The 22525-nt window shown below is 44.3% G+C and overlaps 1 protein-coding gene across 2 annotated transcripts in view; it reads left to right on the top strand.

Annotated features, from left to right (window-relative positions):
* Positions 1-22525, top strand: part of LOC144721228 (neuronal cell adhesion molecule-like) — a 267471-nt gene that overhangs the window by 239327 nt on the left and 5619 nt on the right. For both annotated transcript variants that reach the window (XM_078598675.1, XM_078598676.1), the window contains one exon: positions 8734-8913. In XM_078598675.1, the coding sequence (XP_078454801.1) occupies positions 8734-8913 (180 nt within the window). The remainder of the gene's footprint in view (positions 1-8733; positions 8914-22525) is intronic.

Genomic DNA, 22525 nt, shown 5'->3' with positions numbered 1-22525 from the left:
TTGGGCAGGATGTGCCCCACATACATCCGCTTCTGGGAAATGCTCATGCTCTGAACAACAACGTTGCTTAAGCACGAAATGCATTATATTCCACTCCACTGCACGCATTAAAATGCCATCACATCGAAACGCATCCCGCCTGCCTGTGCTGTGAACACCCCGTTACAATTGTAAGGATAGTTTCGTTTTAACATCCTCGAGTGCTATGGCGACTTCGTTTTCTGGGAAGTGCAATAAAAGACTCTTCCCACATAGCAGCACACAGGCGTAGGCAAACACCGTATTTCCATTTAGCGTCATACCTGTCAGGGCAAGTGATGCTAGCACCTGACGGGCAGATGTGGCCAGCAACACTCGATTGTATCGCAGGGCTGGTATTTATACACTGCAATGAGGTAATCATTCCTACCACAGAAACTCGGCGCATTCGTCAATAACGCTGTGGTAAAGGAAAAAAAATAGATATTCGGCGATGTTTTCAGCAATGGCCCTTTTTCCTTGCACATAAAGAAAGGCCCGAAATATATTAGGGTTGGAGTTAATAAGGGTTGGAGACTGCACTTTAACACCAAGGGATCTGATGAGAATTACATTTTAAAGATGTTTTTTTGGCATATGAAAAGTGACCGAACAGGAGCTAATTAGTAACAGAAAACCCGTCAATCACTAAGTAGTGTTACTAAATAAACAAATTGATGTTGAAAGTGAAATAAAAAAAACTGTTGGCGGCACATTACACGTTTGGAAGAACTCCTCTTGTGAGGACAAGGCACAATCCACTTGCCAATACATCCCTGGGTACAATGACCCCTTTCAGTAAAATTAATTTAACTGCCCTACATTCTTGAGGTGAAAACATCTGAGAAAGAAAATGTGAGGTACACTTACTGAATGTGAAACTGAAATAAATAAAATAATAGGGAAAAAAAGAGATACGGTTTGTTCTAGCACTCAGGGACAGGACAAGAGCAGAGTAAACATAAACTGTAGAAATAGAATACTGTACCTTCAATGTGCATTTGCCCTAAAAACACGCCGTGGTTGCATGTTTAATTCAACCACAAGCCTGGCCCTGAGTAATGGCACCCTAAGTGCCCGGCGCTCCCCACAGATTGCGATGAGCGCAGCATCTTAGCAACTGCCTAATGCATAGCACTTGACGGAGCAGATAGAAAAAAAATACGCTTAATTTAGTTCACAAGAGCAACTCAACTCAAATATTGTTTTTATTTTACCAGGTCAAGCCCACTGAGCTGTACAGCTCTTTTTTTCAGATGCGACCTGGCCACATATGATTGCTCAACGAAGTGGCTTATCACGTGGACATTTATAGCAGCAGAATTCTCTAAATGCACGTTGATTGAAAATGTGGAGGGAAAAACTGGAGGATCCGGAGAAAAATCCACGCGACCACAGCGAGAACACACAAACTCCAAATATACAGGCATCAATATTTCGCACATCATGGCACCCAACCTTGGCGAGAGTACTCGGCTGATCCGAGTTCTACCCGGTCCGCTAAATTCCACCAGCCCCTTCCCACTCGGCCTTTTGCTGCTTGTGTCTGAAACACTACATGAGAGCATCTTCTTGGTTCTTTCGGTAAAGTCACGTAGAAGGGAAGTAATAAAATAATAAAAATAAAACATAATAAAATAAAATAATTCTCACGACGTTTCGGCCACAACGCAAGCAGCCGTCTTCACCTGCTTGCGTTGTAGCCGAAACGTCGTGAGAATTATTTTATTTTATTATGTTTTATTTTTATTATTTTATTACTTCCCTTCTACGTGACTTTACCAAAAGAACCAAGAAGATGAATCCCTGCAGTCACGAAAGCTTTAAATCGAAATTTATACTACATGAGAGCCTCAAGCAATTGTGCAGCCTAGCATTAACATATCCCATTTAGCTGTGTGGCTGGACAATTGATTTCGTTACAGCCACTTTAAGCAGCTTGCTTACATTTTTTTAGTTGATCGCTGCAGGAAAATTGCGTGTCTATCTGTGTGAGTGTGTGTGGGGAGTGGTAGTGTAGCGGTTAGCGCACTGCACTACGAACTTGGTGACAAGAGTTCCATTCCTGCTCCTGGCAACCACCAGGGACGATTGTGTAAACCGGTCCTGGGCCTCCCCTAGGTCGACTCAGCCTTAAATGAGTACCTGGTGCGGTGTGTAAACATCACAACTGCGGAGACAAAGGCGGTTGGGCGTGGTTCTGTGTCGTGCCAGCCTTTGTAGGTGCTCGTGAACAGTACTTGCTCCTATAGTCTGTTAAGGCTATATGGGGGGTCTTGGTCTTTTGTGTGTATATCTTTTTTGCCTTATTTACCACTTCCGTCCGCGACTCTTTCCCGCACTGCGCACTCGTCTCAGTCACAGTTTTGGTGAGCCCACAAGCTCACCCTAGCCAAAATGAGTAAAAAACAAACGTCGCTGGAGACCCCCCCCCCCCGTCCGTCCGTGAAAAAATTGTCTTCCACAAAACCGGTCCCTGGTGCTTGTTTAATGGATGTTCGTGAATAGCACTCACGTGGCAGCTTGTGCAAGCTGCGATGTATTTCAAATTAAATGATGTGGGGGGGGGGGGGTAGAACAGTTATTTATTTATAAAGCATCCACATGCCTTTGCGCCTCCATTGTCTGTTTATTTGCAGATTACTCAATTGGGAAGCCACATGAAAATCGTCCCCTACTGGCCGACTAATGCCCTCTTGCCTCACAGGAAACAGCTGCCACTAAGCTGTCCATGCTGCAGGGTGCCTCTAGATGTACTGCAAAGGAGGTGGGGTATCATTATTATAGAGATGATGATGGGATCTGTACGTATAAAGAGGAGAGATAATGTTGCTTGTATGTATGTACGTTGAACTTCTTTCACACCGTACATAGCCAACCATGCTAATCGGAGGTGCAGTGGAAGGGCAGCAGGCTACTTGCTCAAACCCAGAACTTTGCAAGCAAGACTCGTAGATTATGCAGAAAGCATCACAGTGCGTGAACCTTCTGCAGGACGATGAGGTGCCTAGTAGTTGAAAGTATCGTAGCACAGCAAGAAGTTGGCTAACATATTTTTATAGCTGTTGTTGTTTTCATGGATCATATGGTGTGAGGTTTTTCGAGGCAATTTGCTTTACTTCTGCGTGCATTTTAATTGATAAAACATCCTCAGCAGGACCCTCTGAGACCCAGTAAATCAAAGACTTGTATTCATGCTTGATAATAGTGATTGTTCTTCCAAACGAAAGCCATGGCATTCCAGTAAACTTTGCTATCAAATGTGAAATATGTACAATGTGGATCCTGCTTGGAGAATTCCTTGGCGTACAACTGTTGGAAATGTCTGACTTTTCATTCAGCTTGTCTGTCGACATTTACGAGTGAAGAAAGTGCATTCTCGTGTCAGAGTTTCACTGGTTGACCTGACTCGGGCTTAGCTTTGCCATGAGCGTCGCATTAAAAATGCTCACGCGACAAGAATGGCGAACGTGTTCTGTATATTTGGAGTTTGCGTGTCTCTCTCCCCGTGGATTTTTCTCCGGTTTCCCCCCTCCACATTTAGAAACATGCATTTAGAATATTTGGCTGCTGTAAATGTCCACGCGATGAGCCACTTCGTTGAGCTGTCATTTGTGATAGGCAGGTTGCTTCTGAAAAAATAGCGATATAGCTCAGTGGGCCTTACCTGGTAAAAGAAAATATATTGATATCATTACAATCTCTTCTTTGTAACTAAGAAACATATTTGTAAGTGCATTTGTGACGATGTCTCAATAGTCATACCTTGGTGTTGTGAGCACGGTTGTTGAGCAGTCAGTAACAAACAGCACCATCAAAGTTGCAATCGATAACAAAAGTTAACATGAGTGGATGGGGATATTTTCTTGTGTTTTAATATTTAAAAAAATAAGTCACTATTAAACTTTCATGCAAACTTGCAGACATATTTGTAGATCGACATACAGCTATTTCTGATTATAAATAGACGTGTAAATAGATGTTGAGTTGATAATGTCAACACATGGAAACAGATAAGCATGTCTCGAACAAACATAACTCATATTGAGCCAGACACAGAGAGATAGCACTATACATTTTTACAGATAAAGAGAAACTTTTTCACGTAAATAACTGCACGTATAGTGATATAAAATCACAGAAAGAAAGATAACTAATACGTATAAGCTATTCACTGAGCAAATCAGCCAGATATTTACATGGCCAACCTATTCAGAAAGACAGCCCTGCCGGCAGACAAAAACGGGCAGATGTAAGACCTCACTTAGTGAATCAGAAACAACGACCGAGCTCAGTGGGGTCCCGTCTGAATAACGACAGGCAGGGCATCGTCAAGGTTGCACTGGTTAGGAATACAGAGCAGCGAACATCAGCACGTGGTGTTGATCCGAATGGATAGGATGGGCGCATTGAGATGCTCAAAGATAAAACTCGGCATTGCCTGCAGACACCTTGAAATAGAATTCTTGCATAACAAACTTGTAGCAAATAATTGCAGCGCTGTCCCGTATGGTTAGACAGCGACACGTGTGCCTCTAAGTGTATATTTATGCTCTATGCTCATAACATGTGGAACCTCAATATAGCATCAACCAGAGCTCGTATCCATATGTAGCCCTGAGCCAGGGATGTAAATTCCACATTCCTATGACAGGGAAACGTTTATTTTTACAACTAGTTTTATCGACCCCCAGAAGGATGATGGGTTGAGAAAATCCACGACCACGATTTGAACTTTACACACTTTTCAGATGAAGGATGAGCAGCGCAACTGTTGTTGCATTGAGGTCACCCACACAAGCACAATCCAAGATCAGCCCTGTTAGTTTGTGAGATGAGACCGGACGCATTCGGCGTGATTTGATCAGATGAACCCATGGCTCCTGGGTCTGTTCCGTAACCTCCTGCCAGCGAGCCTTTCACACTTCACGTGGCTTCAATTGCACCGAGCCTGGCACAAGTGCTGTGGTGATATCACCACCACTTAATGGCTAATGGTAGTTTTGTTGTTGAGTGTAAGTATTTGAATGTCTGTCGACACGTGTACCTGCATGCGTGCACACGTTTGCAGGCGCACGTACAAACTCGCATACACACACAAAGACAAAGGTCGCTCATATAACCTCTAACAAGTGCTGTTAGCGAGCACTTATGAAGGCTGGCATTGAGTGGGTTGCCAGCACCATGCCTGACCACCATTGTCTCCCCAGTGACGATATTTACACACCACACCAGGGACTCATTTGAGGCTGAGTCGACCTAGGGAATGCCCAGGACCAGTTCAGATATTCATCCCAAGTGTTGGCCATGTGCGGGGATGGAACTCAGATCGCCGGGTTCGGAACGCGGCGTGCAAACCGCGACATCACGGATCCCCACAGCGTTATGCACACACACACGCGAACAATTGCGTGCCATAATGGTGTAGAACATGTTTAAAATGAGCGCTCGGTGAATATAGCGTTCAAGCGGCGAAGATGGAAGCCAAGTGATCCATCGTGACCGGAGGAGCTCTTCGTGACAGACGGCTGTCCAAACCCGACACACACGACATTGGGCGGCCACGTGCAACGCCGAAAGTCCCGCCACCTTTTTGCCGAGAAATAGTGACACCTTGCAGGGGGGGGGGGAAGTGGGGGTTGGGTCGGGGGAGAATGATTTATGAGCTCCGCTGTCAAAGTCTGCACTCTCAAGTCTGCGTGTTCTGCACGCAGAACAAAACAACAATTGCACCCCACCGACGAATCTAAGGGGTCCAAAGCACGACCGGCTGGAACGAACGAGGGAGGGTTGATTGACGCGACGTGAGAGCCAATGAGCACTGAATGGAATGGCTCTCAGCCACGATAAGTGATGAATGTCTCCTTCAAAGGCCTTGGGAACCATCTTGTGAGTCGGAGAAGCCAGTTTTTTTTTTCCAGGAGCAAATGGCTTTGTCAGATATATATATCTGTGTATACTTGTATAAATTGTTCTGTTTGGTTATAATTTGACATTCTTGTCACGTTAAATTGATTTAGAAAAGTCATCGTTGATGTTTTTTATTACACACTTGAGGATTAGGAAAATGTGAAAAAATATATAAAGTCAATGTGTCTTCCTACTCGGATGAGCATTCGCTGATACTCATTCCCAATGACGGCTCAGCACGAATGGTGGTAATCACACGTGTTTATGGAAACGGCCAGTCTTTCCATAAAACATCCACAGTTGACTGCTTACAAATTTGTACTTGTTTTTTAGTTATACTAGTAGGAACCTCCTGGTTACACCAGCCCACAGGGGATTATTGTGTCCGTCCGTCGTGCATCAAAAAATTGGAGGGGTGGGGCTGGGTGGGGAGGGGAGGGTAGGGAGGGGCTGGGTGGGGAGGCTGGGGAGGGGAGGGTGGGGCTGGGTGGGGGGTGGGAGGGGTGGGGAGGGGCTGGTCACCCCGTGGTGCCCTTATAAAACTCAACGTTTAACCTACTCACGCCGGCTTGTGCCCGCCCTCACAGTCGGCCATATTTGCGGAATACACCACGCCAGTTTAACACGTAGGCTTTCGCGACCAATATTGTTCATAATCAACGATTTTTGGGTTTAGATTGCGTTATTTATAAATGTGTCGTAACCCTCCACCACCCGACACGGCCAATCAGTAAAAAAAGTGTCACGTTGACAAAAGACAAATAGTTCACTGCTTTAGCCCACCAGTGTGTTGAAGCGTGGAACCACAACATTTACAATTTGAGTACGACGTTTCGCTGGTAATTGCATCCAGCATCATCGGGCAATTCGCCAGAATGGTGAGGCTCTGCTGTGTCTCCCGTTCTTATATAGAGCAGCAGCAGGGTGACGTCATCATTAACTCATTAACTCATCAGGTGCAAAGATTTGAGGGGGGGGTTATTGTAATTATATTCTTGATTAGTAATAAGGCTATTGTTACGATGCGAGTTGTAGATTAGTAATCATTTGGAATGTGTTCTATTGTGATTATGCTACATTAATAATCAGTTAGTGCTTGTTTCCCTTATAAGGAATTGTAATGCATCTTATTTAATAATATGCTTCCAGGCCGCACTAAGCCTGTAGCTGTCTGAGCGATTAAAGTTATTTCTGTTTCTCTCAATCTCAATGGATTCTCTAATTAGTCTTTGCCAGTAGTAACTAGTTTTACACAACACTTCAACGTTGTCAAAATCAATTGAGTGTCCCTGTTGGCAAGCATGTTCTGCCACTGCCGACAGTTGTGTTTGCGATAGTTTAATATTTCTCTGGTGTTCTTTTAGTCTTACACTAACGTTACGCCCTGTCTGTCCAATATAGCATCTGCCACATACACAATTAATCCGATATACACCTTCTGTTGATAATTTAGGTAATTCGTCTTTAGTGCACGTTACTAGTTGTTGAATTTTGTGTACTGTACCAAATCTTACTGTAATGTTTTGCTTTTGCAAAACACGGGCTAATTTGTCAGTTACTCCTGAGATAAATGGTATTTTTATTGTTTTAATAATCTGATCGCTTTCAGCAATGTTGCTTTGCGATCGTGATTTGGCATTTAGTGCTCTGTTAATTTGAGCATTATTGTAGCCATTCTGTCTTAGTGCTTCTTTAACATGTTTAATCTCTCTCACTAGACTTTCATCATCTGACACTGTTTTTAGCCCGATGTATGAGCGTCTTGATTAGAGAGGATTTCTGAGCTGGGTGATGATGCGATTTCGCATTCAGATAGGCATCAGTGTGCGTTTGCTTTCTGTAAACGCTGTGTGTTATTTTACCATTTAGGCCATGCCCAAGTAAAATATCCAGGAACGTGAGTGTGTTATTCACCTCCATTTCCATGGTGAACTGAATGGCCGGGTTTTGTGCATTGAGATGATTTAGAAAATCGTTAAGTGTATCTTTACCATGTGGCCAGACAACCAAAGTGTCATCCACATATCTAAACCAAAAGGATGGTTTTAATGTGCTCGAGGCAAGTGCTCTGGTTTCAAAGTTTTCCATGTACAAATTTGCTATAGCAGGAGATAAAGGAGAGCCCATTGCTGCTCCCTCCCTTTGTTTAAAGAATTCACCTCTCCATAAGAAGTAAGTGTTATTTAAACAATGGTCAGCGAGTTTCGGAATATCTTTTGGTAAATCTGTATTCTTTACCAGTGTATCAATGGCCAGGGTCAACGCCGCCGTTGACCCTGGCCATTGACCGAGCAACCCAACGTTCCTACCAGCTCCCTCCGCAGGAATGTGTTTTTCACCTTTGAAATATGATGGTCAATAAACAGGAAATGTATGTTCTAAATATGTATCATTTTGCCTGTACCCCATCCCATGTACATAAAACCGAATAATAATCAAACACGATCGATCCATTGCTGGATGAAGGCCTTCTCAAGCTATCGCTATTTCTCACTATCCGGCGATGCAATGTAAAAAGTAAAGGTGCAGCCATGAAAACACGTGCTCATGCCACTGCTGGCAGAAGGGCCCTGGTATGAGAAAGCTCTGGAGAACATCTCTAGAGGGTATGTGGTCTACTCTCCCATGCCGGCCAGACATCTTGTAAGAGGCAGAGGAAACCCACACTCTACCCCACCGGTCACGACCGGCCAATTGACAAAACTGCGCCTGCAACGTAACATAGCACAATCAAACTCTTTGTACGTCCTGTTCTCCGTCTCTCTGTGCGTGTGTCCGTCCGTCCGTGCGTTTGCCTCCCTTAAGTCAACTACACGTATGAGCTGGGCCCGCTGAAGAGCGTCGACATCCCCACGGCGAACGCCTCCAGTTGGACCCTGCGAGACCTTCCTCCAAACGGCCGCTACAAGGTGTACGTGCGGGCACGCACACACGCAGGTCTGGGTGCCGCCGCATTCGAGGAGGCAACCACCGTCATGGAACGCGGTACGCAACCCCCCCGAACCAACCAGCACACACACACACGAAGACAAAGCTCCCCCATAATACCCTTTACAGACTGTCCAATTGACGAGCACTTATGAAAGCCGGCACGGCACACGAGGGGGTGCGTAGCCAGCACCACGCCCGACCGCCTTTGTCTCCCCAGTGGCGATGTTTACACACCGCGACAGGTACTCATTTGAGTCTTGAGTCAACGTAGGGGAGGCCCAGGACCGGTTCAGATAATTGTCACTGGTGTTGGTGGCCGTGAGCGGGAATCGAATACGGGTTGCTGGGTTCGTGGCGCAGTGCGCTAACCGCTGCACTACCGCTCCCCATATACACACGGACACTTGCACAAAGGCAAAGTAGGCTGCTGGAGCAAGTGGGGTTAGCGTACGCCGATTAAAGCCGGCACGACGTGTGATGGTGTGTGTGGCCAGCACCATACCCGGCTGCCTTTGTCTCCCCCGGTGCTGATGTTTACACACCACATTTAGCTACTAATTTTTTTAAAGCTGAGTCGACCTCGGGGAGGTCTAGAACCGGTTCATATATTTGCCACTGTTACTTGTCTTGAGCGGGAATCAAACTCTAGTTGCTGGGGTGTGTTAAACACTGTGCCACCGCTCTCCACAAAGACAGAAATATATATACAGTACACCCACACTTACGGGGTTTTTACCATTAAGAATGAGGAAAAATGACTTGGCCTGCTTGAGTCAAGGTTGCCCTGTTTTTTCATTCAAATGAGTTGCATACATTTTCTGTTTGCCAAAATGGATGAATGTTTTCTTAATGGCCGCTCATGCCATCGTGTGCTGTTATTGATGTCTTGTTTTAAAGTAAAAATCAAAGGTGCAGCCCTGCGTTGTCTTGCTCAAGCCACTGCTAGTGGAGAAGCCTCCACTGGACAGAACTCTTAGAGAGCCCCTCCAGGGAGTATTTTTGGCCTACTCTTCCATGTTGGCCAGACATCTTAGAAGAAATGGGAGCAGTCTGTCACGTGCTTTTAAAGTTATTCACTGTATTCTAAATGCATTTATTTGATAAATATATATTTAGAAAAAAAAATAACGTTCAGAAATAGGACCCATACATTTTGACCAACCCTATAGATTTTCCAAATCGCCTTTATTCAACTAAGCGGTACTTATTTGAATTAACAAACAAATGTGAATTGGAAACCTAGCAGCTGACACTGGGGAGTGATCACAGATGGATAATTGGCCACATTTCAGATAACTGAGCAAACCCTGCACAGTCACCTCTCAAGATGCAGATGTTCAACAATTCACTCCTCCTTGACTGTTACTGCTGCATTGGTTCAATCAAGTGCCTGTCCCAATGGATTCTAGCTATGGGTGCATATCTTAAATGTATATACAACGTGGATGTTAATTAAAATGCTGACCCATGTTCCTAATTTTTTTACCTGTTTTACACTTGCTGATAACCTTGGAGATAATTGTCAGGATTTTTAACGATGTGGATCTGCCCAGGCGTGCACTGTTATACTGACACTTAAGCAACAATTGGAATGTCGTAAGGTCACCCTCTGATTGGTAATTGACAGCAGCCCATCATCCCTCCTTTGCGGACAGTCAGCAGAGTTGTTCTGTGCAGTAAACTACTTGAGACGATGATCATCTGTAAAACAGTGCCTTCATAAATAGCCTTGCGCCCTAAGAATGGTGCAAATAACCAAGCGTACTAAATATATTGGCGATTTGATGACTTCCATAAAAAATGGAATTTCCACTATTGGCTCTGAGCCACCAAGAGGGATGAGTGCCGCTGCAGGGCTAATTTTAACGTGGAGACACTTTCTCTTTTCACCACTGATTTATCGATGAAAAGCTCAGCGAGTCTCAGGACTCTTTTCAGTGTCTGGGTCTCAGAGCTATTTGCCTTCAGTCGAAATTTATAATTTAAAAAACTAAACGAATAAACAATTAGTATTTTACCAGGTAAGGCCCACTGAGCTATTCAGCTCTTTTTCAGAAGTGGCCTGGCCACAAATGATAGCTCATCGAAGTGGCTCATCATGTGGAAATTTATAGCAGCCAAATATTCTAAACACATATTCCTAAATGTGGAGTGGAAAATCAGAGGACCCAGAGAAATACAGGCATCACGGTCGGGATCCAACCCACGACCTCGTGTATACCAGATGAGGTAGTTAACCGCTACCATGGTGAGATGTCAACCACTGTCCTGCATTAGCAGCTGGCTCGACCACAAACCCAACCGAGTGAATTAGCATGCACGTAGTTTTGCACCAAGAAAATAGCTCATAAATAAATAAATATAGCCCGCAATGAGATTCGAAAAAAACGACAGCAAGAGTTAGCGATTCACGCACAAATCATTTTGGTTTACAATGGCATGCGGTCCAGAGAACAAATGAAACCACTGGCCGACAATAAAAAATAAAAAGAAAGTTTTAGCACTGTAATGTTAGACGGATGGGTATGTAATATTCATGTTGTTTCTGAGTCAACGACTGTACGGAAGCATTCTGTCAGATGCCTACTTAAAAGTATCACACGAGACAGCCCTGCCATAGTCTCCCAGCGTGTGTGTGACTGTACAATACAAAATGAGTTCAGCACTGAAATGGGTCAGGAGAAGAAGATGATTTAGGAAGCGTTAGGAACGCGCCATGAGGAAATTCCAAAGAAACAATCCGTGCCAACCTCCGCTTGGCTGCAACATTGGAGACCAGATCTGAAATGGTCACACAAGTGTCATATTCGCTGACTTATGAGATATCCGATGGAATCCAGCATGAGGACATAATCAAAAGTGTGTGTGTGTGCGTGTGAAAAAAAATGCACACGTGTCGAAAATGTGGTTGTGCGTGCACTTCACTCCTGACTTAAGCATAAAAGTTTGCACTTTCATTAAGAATAGAAGCATTAATATTGTGCGATAACATGCCTTAGTAATACATAGGATTACATACATGGTAGATGCTGCCATGTTGTGATGGTTCACACATTGGACTGGTCACGACTTTGATTCAAACTCCCCGTGTGGAAGTGAATCGATGGGGCACATTTCCTGAATCCCACTCTGTCCACCCTGCAGGATAAATGGGTGTGCCGCGGCTCTTCGATGGGGCAGGTCGAGTGTGGTGGGGTAAAGTGTGGGTACCCCCCAGCTCTTCCAACACATCTGGCCAGTGTGACAGAGTAGGCCAAATACCCTCTGGTGGGGCTCTATTGAGCTCCCTGTAGCGGAGACACATCCGCCTGCACTGGAGTGAGCAAGCGATTTCAGCGCCACACCTTCACCTTATATAAACATACCTTGCTTGGTGGCTGTGTGGTCAGAGTTTGCAACTCACTGCCAGCAGTCAACTACCCGTCATTCTTATTGGATTGGTAAAATAAGCACCGCTTTTATGGGGGAATCAACGATAGTTTTGCGTCGAGAAGTTTGACCCTGCCATGGGAATGCAACATCTCCACCAACTTGTTCAGGGCCACTAACAAAGATGAGTGGCCCACCCCACGTGCTTAAGCAGGCGTATATACTTTTCATAGCGATAAATCATTTGCACAGACCCATCCGTTTAAAGTGGTACAAACATTTCAAAAATCTACATTCGTTTCGTCAGACTTAAACTCCACACTCTGTAGGATATATCCTTACGGCACGTAATGACATGGCGTGAGAATGTCAGCCCCTACTTGTGTTTCTACATCGTATCACTTTACAAACCTCTCCTCACTACCTAATGACCCTTCCACCGACACCTGCTTTGCGCAGGATGGAAGCCTTTCGGAAATTCAGGAAAACTTTTCAGGATTGTTTCACTTCTAGCCTGCAATGTGCCTTTGCTCTAAAACTGTCTGTCTAGCAGCTGCTGTTTGTAGTGCAGCACAAGGTGACATGGTTTTCACAGTGGTTGAGCCACCCCACATTTTTTTTTTCTCAATTATTTGACAGTGTATGTTGTAACGGTTTTTTGTCAAATGTACTTTTGCTCTCAGCTGTGGCTGCTTCTTGCAAAGGTGGCCAATGCTGATACCTGTGTCAGGGCTCCATGGTGGCGAGATGTTAACTACCTTTGCTGGTATACAGGAGGTCGTAGGTCCGATCCCAACCTGTATATTTGGAGTTTTCATGTTCTCTGCTTTGGTTGTGTGGATTTTTCTCCGGGTTTTCAGGTTTTTCCCTCTACATTTAAAATAATCATGCGTTTATAGTATTTGGCTGTTATAAATGTCCATGTGATAAGCCTCTTCGTTTAGCTATCATTTGTGGCCAGTCGCTTAGGAAAAAGAGCTAGATAGCACAGTAGGTAAAAGAAAAAATTGTTAATAAAATTTTTATAGAGCATTGAGCCTGCACATTTGAGATCCTGAGATTAAATTTGGCTTGGTGGCACTATAATTACCTTGCTTGACTGACAATCCACAAGGTCACAAGTTCAAATCCCTGTATGGAGTTGACTCAACCAATCGTCCTCTGGGTATAATAAAATAAATTCCACTTTATGGGAAGTGACCAGTGGTTGTCCTATGGAGAAGCTAACTCTGTCAGAGGAATGTGGAATTTCTACCACTGGCTCAGAGCATCCATGGGGAGAGGAACACTGTCCAGTGCTCTCTTGAGTGTGGAACATAACACACACACACACACAGGAGTCTCTTGTCAGCGCAACAGACGAACAAAAGGTCAAAAGATCAGTCAATGATGGGTACCCATCTGGGAGAACAACCCAATTTAGTCCAATCCACAATACAGACTAAGATAACAACAGTGTGATTTGCCTCCATGAAACTATGTATTACCACTGGCTCTATGTGTCAGGATATGGCATCATAATCTATCAATATTGATTAAACTGGGCCACAGCCAATTTTGTAGCAACCCGTGCTTCTTGTCTTTTTTTTTTCAAAGAAGTAAACCTAAGCCCCGTTATGCCCATATTGATTTCGTTCCAAAACTCCTAATAACTTCGCAATGACATATTTTCTGGAAACATTGCCACGCATCGCTGGGTCTGACATTATTGTTCCACGTAGGGGTTTTACCCCCGGAGATCGGCCCAGCTGATTGTGCTCGAAATGAAAAGCCCAGGACCGGTGCAGTGTTTGAACAAAGAAAATGCAACGCTGTTTCGACAACGTTTTTTTCCCCGGTTGTATTTATATTTACCAACGTGTTTGGCATTGCAGAGGAACGCAATAAACTAAAACTAAAGCGTTTTTTTTTATTCCAGGTAAGGCCCACTGAGCTATAGAACTATTTTTCAGAAGCGACCTTACCACAAACGATGGCTCAACAAAGTGGCTTACCATGTGGAAAATTTATAGCAGTCAAGTCATCTTTATGGATGTTTATAAATGTGGAGGAAAACACCGGAGGTCCCGGAGAAAAATCAACGCGACCATGGGGAGAACATGCAAACTCCAAATTTCCAGACAGGCGTCAGGGTTGGTATTGAACCCACGACCTCCTGTATACTGTACACCAGGCGAGGTAGTTAATATCTCTCCACCGTGCCGCATTGCAATCGGTGGGGCACATGTGCTGGATGGAGGGGATAGGTTACCAAGAGAGGCACTGGAGTGGATTACAGAGATCGATGACCAAGGGGCAGGACCTACAGAGCCAGATAGTGGGAAAGCTGTGGACCACAGTCCTTGGAGATCGGGTGACCTTGCAACAGCTGTGGGACCCAGCTGAAGGAAGGCGGTGATAGTGAGGTGTGTTGGTATTATCGGCATGGACAGTGATGACCTCTTAATCTTGTTGCGTGCACGTGTGTTTGTGTGTCTGTTCATGAATATAATTATGAGGAAGGGGTGGTATAGTGTTTACCACACTGCACTGCAGTCCTAGCAGCTACAGTGGTGATTTGGTATCTGAGCATGTCCTGTTGCTCTGCCCCTGGTGTAGTATGATAATGAAAATTAATCTTAGAGAGATAAATGTGGCCGGGTATGACTAATGCTTTGCCTCACCCTACCATAAATTTACATCCCATCCTTAACCGGTAATCGCTAACATCAATTGCCATGTTCATCTTTAAAGTTAACCTTTGCCTTACCTACGCTTGAAGTTGCGTGTTGTGTGTACTGTACGTTGTGTATACGTGCCCGATGCCCATGTGTATGAAGTGCCTGCACATGATGCACGTGTTTTGCATACCCCAACCACGATGGTCTGGGCTATAGTGTAACACTCCCAACAGCTCTTTCATCACATCCAAGTTAAGGTTTATAACTTATCATTACCTCCATGAAGCATTCCCTGATTGCCTTCACCTGCCACCGGGTGGCTTCATATTGCCGATCGGTGCCCTTTCTTGTCTTGCCAGCCTTGCAGCAGAAGCCTTGCGTAAAGAATGGCTTCGGATGAAAGTCCCGTCGCGCTGTGCATGAAATATTCAATGCCCTGTCTGGTCTCGCTCTGTTTGGAGCACTTGGCTCACAATTAGAACGACCCAAGCTAAATCCCAGTTGGGGGACGACTCAACCCTATAATCCCTTTGGGGTCAATAAAATAGATACCGCTCTGACAGGTCAAAAGTGGACATCCGATGGGCCAATCTGCTCCCATTTGTGGCGTGCCAGAAATGTACTTTCTCTACAGAGTCTTACAAGCTCCACCACATGGCTTATGCATGCAGATAACTTTACATGTGGAATCTGTGGCTCTCGTCATAGGAATGTGGCATTTCCACCACTGATTTATTGGTTGTGCCGCTCAATCTATCGTGGTGGCCAGGTGTTGTGGCGCGCATACCAACACTGGTGCCTTAGCAGTATGGTTAGTGGATCACACAGAGATGGAGCATTGGAGCATGCCAATCGACCTGCGTGCTGCGACAGTGAAACACAAGTAGTGGCATACTCTCGCAAAATGATGATCTCGCAGTGCCTTGAATGTCAAATTGGCAGTTAATGGGGTACAGAAATTACCAGGCATCTGTAGGAACTGAACAATTGACTCCATGCAAAGTGGATAAGTGTTGACTGTGCTAAACACCAGGCTACTCAGCCACCAACGAGCGGATCATTTTCCTCCAATCGATCTCTGCATTGATTTTGCCTTTGGCTTTAGGATGTTGATGCACCCGGACGGATATATTTGTGGGCACTTGTATGTGCCGATCCATCTGTTTGTGTATCAACAGATTAATAGGTGTCACTCTCCGATGCGTTTATGGGTCACACCGCGTGCTGTTCGTTATTGCATCTGACGCTTCTCTCCACTTCCTGGAAGCATCAGACATCGTGCTCAACAACACGAGGTCCAATCCCAAAAAATACCGCAGGGCCATGTAGCACAACCGTTACTACCTACTCAGTAGAAGTTAATTAGTAAGTGCTCACACAGCACATTTGCCTATCTTTTGCAACTGGTGTGTGTTGTGAGTACGTGTGTGTGTGTCTCTATGCGTGTCAGTGTGTGTGTGTGCATAGTTTTAGTGCGGAGTGGTAGTGTGGCGGTCAGCATACTGCACTATGAACCCGGTGACCCGAGTTCGATACCCATTCACGGCCAACATTGTGACGATTGTATTACTCCTAAGCCTCCCCCAGGGTCAGCTCAGTCTTAAATGAGTCCCTGGTGCAGTAGGCAAACAGCAGCACTTGAGAGACAGAGGCAGCCAGGTGTGGTGTTGGCCACCAACCCATTCGTGTGCCATGCTAGCCTTAATATGTGCTTGCTAACAGCATTTCCCAAACGGTCTGTTGAAGGCTACACTGGGGATCTTCGTCGTAATATATTAGTGGTTGCTCACAGACAGCACTAACCCTTACACTCTGTTATCAATGCTTACTCGGGTGGAGTGTGCAATTTATGATTTGGTGCAGTGTGCATACATCAGCGCTGGGGAGGCAAAAGCAGGCAGGCCTGATTCTAGCCGCACCACTCCCACGAATGCCTTGCCAGCCTGAATGGACGCCACTATCCAATGACCTATATTGGATTGCCAGCAATTGCACAACTTCAGTAGTGATGTGGTATCTAAACCTGTTGTGGACATCCTCTGAGGTCGACTCAATCTTAAGTCAGTACCTGCTATGGTGCATAAAAAATCAGCACCAGAGATACAAAGGCCAGCAGGCACGGTGCTTGCCATACTCTCTCCCCATCATGCACCGTGCTGGCATTAATATGTGCTCGCGGACGACATTTACAACCAGTAACTCAAAACGGCGGATCCCTTTCTTTGGTGCCGTGTACACATGTGCATATCGTTGTGGTGTGTGTGTGTGTATGTATCTCGTTGAGTTTTGTATACGTGCTCGCGTGTGCCTTGCCACCAGCAGCCCAGATTGTGTCGGTGGCCGGAGAGGAGTTTGCTAACGTGAGCTGGATGCCGGCAGCGTTCCGTGCCGGCACGGTGTTTTATATCGAGTACATGCTTAACAACAGTAAGCACCGGCGCTAATGCCACACACACCTTTATATACGCCGATAGCCGAGCATCACACCGTCACCACAGGTCAACTCCCCGACAGTGCAACGGGGTTCGAGAGGCGCAGGCTAAAACTTCGACGGCACGTTCATCGTTAATAAACGCTGCCTCCTAAGCAGTGTGTGTGTGTGTGCGCATCCCAGTCAGGGCTTGTCACTTCAGCCCATCACCCCCCTAGTGACATATACATAAATATGTCTTTGTGAGAAGCTTAAAGTGAGTGGTCCCTGGCATTAGATAAGGAATGGAGAATTTCCACCACTGGTTCAGGATTACCTTTGCTCGCCGGGGCAGAAAGAGACACATCACATTTTATTTGTAGAAATTGGTTTATGTTAAAGGGAAGTGGCCCTTGACAGCGGAGAACTCCCATTGCTGGACACTTTAGCTAATTATTTTCTTCGGTTACAGGGCCGTTTTAATAAACATATTGTTGTAAAGTATTTCTAACTAAACTGCATAGCAGAATGATATATCTTATCCTCCTCTTTACCTCAGTGGAAATGACAATTACATAATTAAACTTGGTTTAAATCAATCTCATTCATATGTTGCTCCTACGTGGCCAACATTTCTGCTGATTTCAAACAAATTTCTTGTTTTTCAACCAAAGAAAACAAACTGTTTTAGAGGGACATAAATAATCATAACTTTAGTTTTTAATATATAGTGATAGTGTGAATCCAGTAATCTGTATGATTGTTCCAATTGTGTTCTTTATTTCACCAGGTCAGAGCTTAGTGAGATTCGTTATCCCTTTACAAGGGGGACTGTGGAAGTCTGTTCTGACGAATTATAGTCACCCTCATGAGATTTATTAGATTTTTGGGATTGAAGCTATGATGCCATCACACAGTGGTACGAGATTTCAGCTGACATCAGACGGATTTTTTCCTACCCTCTGATGTAAGCTGCAAGGCAGAACACTTTGTTAATTGGCTGCAGAAATTATTGGAGAAAGTAATTAGAATAGAACTGCTGACTCGATGGAAACTGGCTCTGACCTCTAAAACAATGCTTATTGTGCACTCTGACATAGGGTTCACTAGGTAATGCTGCAATATGTAGGATATTTCTTTGGAACATGCATACACACACACGTGCATGCATGCACACTGAATAGAGTTAATATGAAACATACCGTTGTGTTAAGAAGCTATATAATCTGGGAAAGCACACTATACCCTAATCTGTTCAGACCTACGTTAATTTGCATTGCATGAGTAACAAATCACGTGTAGTTTTGAAAATGTCACGTGGCATTGCGTACGACCCTTACGTGCGTTTTTCCCTGTCATATTTTCATTTTCCTACTTTGCTGTTTCAGTTGCCTCTTGAACATTATTAACGTGACGATGAAATGTTTGCCGTGCATTCACTTTAACTCTGCTCTGTTCACTTTCTCTCTTTTGCCTTCCTCTGCCCCGTCCACACCCCTCTGTGTGTGCGTGTCCGTGTGTCTATGGGTACGTCCACCATACCTGCGCGTGTGTCTGTGTGTGTGTGCGTATGTGTGCGTTATACACCTACATGTGTTCGCACATATGGGTACACCGCACCCTTGTGCCCTTGCATAACGATTCTTAAATTGCACGTACCAATACACGTATGTGTATTTGTCCCCGTGTGTGCACTGACGCGTGTTTTCATACGTGAATTTGCATGCATGCATGCCTGTGCGTGATTTTACGTGCATGCCTGTGGGGTGTATTCCTGCGTGTACGTACACACAAATCCGTGCGCATGACTGCACGCACTCCCTCGGACACCTGCGCGTGCATTATTGTGAATGCCTGCGCGCATCTTTGCCCGTGTGTCTGTGCGGAAAAATCTGTGTCCGTGCGTTATTATTTGAATCCTTGTTTTGGGGCGAATGTGCGTGTGCGTGTGTGTGCGTGGATTTAATATGTGTACGCACACGTCCCCGCGCATGGTGCGTGCGTTTCCTGCGCGTGCATTCCCATGCGTGGCTTCTGTGCATGGCCGTGTGCGCGCGCGATCCCCTCCGCGTACCCGTGCCTTGCCCCCTGTGCTCACAACCCCGTGACTCCGCCGTCCTCCCCGAGGTGTCGAGGGCTGGGAGAAGAGTCTGCGCACCCCTTCCGTTAACACGTCGCAGAGTTACATTGTGGTGCAGGGCCTAGAGGCCGGCACGACCTACAAAATGCGCTTGGCGTCGGCGTTGCAGGCCAGCGTTAGCTTCAGCGAGGCCGTGGTCTTTGAGGCCCGAGGTGAGAGCGCCCGCGGTCAGGCTGTTCGAATGTTTCACGCAAAAGAAAAAACGCACCACACAACAATGTCGTCGTTTCCGGACTTTTGTTCGTTCGAAGCAGAGGTTTGAGTCGTTTTCTCTCGAAATGAATTTCGCTGCCCCTTTTGCATGTTTATACGTGTGAGAGTGGAATTGAAGATGAACCGCGGTTTGAAAGTGGACGATTTTGGTGACGCTGCTGCGTTGGTAGTGATTATGCACGGGCACAAATAACATAAAAGCTCAACATATTCATCAATAACAGTGCGCGGCCTTAAAAGGAAAAAAAAATCATAATAGGCAACGTTTCGGGGGAATGGTTTTCTTCATTGATGTGCTATGAAGCAGGGCCATTGGCTAAAATGTCGGCTATTTTTTGTTTATTAAGGCCACAGGGTTATTGACAAATGCGTTGGGTTTTTATTTTAAAATGTTTTCGTCTTAACCCACTTATTTATTTCCTTCATAATCATCGCCATTGTTATTACCATCCCTTTAGTATTTATAAATTAGGTTATCACTTTGTGAGAATCTCAATATGGTAATTTGATGTCGACACTGACATTTTTTTCATAAGAGTGTGGAATTTTCCTCACTTGCTCAGGACTGCCACTGAAGAAGAATGTTGGTTTGAGCAGAGAGACACTTGGTCTGCTTGTTATAACACCCTTATGCTGACTTTTTGATCATCACGTTTCAATATCCCATGGACCATCAAAACCATATCAAAATTATACATACGTACAGGACTGTACTGATTCTGACCAGCCCATCATCTATCTGTGCTTCGTAATATCAACACAATCTGGTGCAGTAGTACCACTCGGTGATACAGTCATGCAGTGTTTGTCCACTCAAAAGACTGGCTCGGGCCATAGGAACGTACAATTTACAACAGTGGCTTGTGACCAATAATGATCATGATGGTGTAAAGGTCATTGCTCAAATAGGTACATGTATGCTGTTACCACCATTGTTATTTGCTTCATGGAGTCACCAAAATGGTTGTCTATCCACAGAGGTAATGTATGTTTGCGTGTGCATTTATTTGAAATCAAAGAGCAGTTTTATATAAGTATAATATTGTAAAGCAAGCACCTTGGTTTATATTTTTGCCATTACATTCCTGCAACTGCAGCACTGTGGCGGTTCGTAATTGGTGAGGTGCCTCCCTTTGTGCCTGTGGATCGTGTAAATGTCTGTGTGCTACTGCCCTCTGTTGGTGAAAGCCAAGCTGCTGATAGAACACGGTTGCCATTTGCCATCTTGTTTTGCAATCCCAGTTGGTTCTACTCGAAAAAAAATACATCTGAAATTATATATAGAATTTCGATGTAAAGCTTTCGTGACTGCAGTGATTCATCTTCTTGATTCTTTCGGTAAAGTCACGTAGAAGGGAAATAATACAATAATAAAAATAAAACATAATAAAATAAAATTCTCACATTATTTTGTTATGTTTTATTTTTATTATTTCCCTTCTACGTGACTTTACCGAAAGAACCAAGAAGATATATCTTGAATTGTTATTTTACGACGAGATTTTAAACAAAAATCCTGTTAAATAAATTACTTCAATGCAACTTACTTCATAATTTCTTGGCTAATTAAATAATGCCGAAGTTTAATTTGTATTCATATACAACTAACCCTCGCTGAAAAGTGTACGTCTTTTCACACTCATATATTATTATTTCATGAAGTTGCACGAGATGTTTATATGAATCACTGAACAAATAGCACAGTTGCCTACGTACATCTCGAAGGACCCTTGTACACTGTTAAATTACAAATTTAAACTCCCTCAGATGTGGGCAGCTGACGTGAGTTTGAGCACTTCGCCAGCACTGCTGAGAGCCTGACTTGGGGTGTAGGTGTAAGCCACCCGCTATGAAACCAGGTGCTACAGTGGTGAGATGTCATCTCCCTCGACTAGTGTGGAGGTCGTGGGGTTGATCCCGACCCTGGCACCTGTATATTTTGAATTTGCATGTTCTCTTCGTGGTTGCTTGAATTTTTCTCCGGGTCCTCCCGTTTTTGTCTCCACATTTAGAATCAACATGCGTTTAGATTATTTGGCTGCTTTAAATTTACACTTGATAAGCTACTTAAGTGAGCTATCATTTGTGGCTAGGTCGCTTCTGAAAAAGAGCTATACAGCTCAGTGGGCCTTACTTGCTAAAATAAAAAAAGTTAATAGATTTTTGAGTAGAACAATTTGATGGTATCAACTCATTCACCAATCATTTGGTGACAACAAAAATGAAACATAATTTGGGCAAAATCCCACTCTTCAAAAATGTAATATTACATTTATGTTTAATTGCCACTTTACAAACATCCCTACAGCAGGGAATGTGGGAATGTATAGCATCCATAGCGTATCTAAGAGGTTACTTTCAGTGATCTTAGAAGTAGTTCTGTGGTATCAGTTTCTGCAGAATATTCTCGAACACGGGGTGCTGATCTGCCTCTGCCTTCCGAATGATGTCGAAAGCACAATTTTTATACATTTGGGGGATTTAAAAAAATATATATCTTGCTGATCTCTCTTTTGAAGACAGGTCATTGCTCAAAATATTACTTATATATTTTCTGTTATCAGGAAATGTTAATAGTTAATTTGGTCCGATTTGTCTTAATTCAATGAATCATACTCTGTAGGTTTTTCATGATTGTATTATATAGCTCTCTGATTGGTTGTTCGATAACAACATTATTAAGCTTAATGTTAGGATTTATACCACGTGTTGTTGAACACATTGTGTGACGTTTCACGGCACGTGGTGGGAGCCTACATTCAGTACCTGAAGATGTTCCCAGAACGTGGAGCAAAAACGTACAACCCAAAATCGCATCAGAGTTCAAGTCTACCATATATGAGGTTTGAAGGTGATAATCAATAACATCGTCAC

Source organism: Lampetra planeri, chromosome 11 (genome assembly GCF_965212315.1).
Source record: "Lampetra planeri chromosome 11, kcLamPlan1.2.h2, whole genome shotgun sequence".
Taxonomy (NCBI): Eukaryota; Metazoa; Chordata; class Hyperoartia; order Petromyzontiformes; family Petromyzontidae; genus Lampetra; species Lampetra planeri.
The sequence above is the reverse complement of the archived record's forward strand: the minus strand, read 5'-3'. Positions and strand labels throughout refer to the sequence as shown.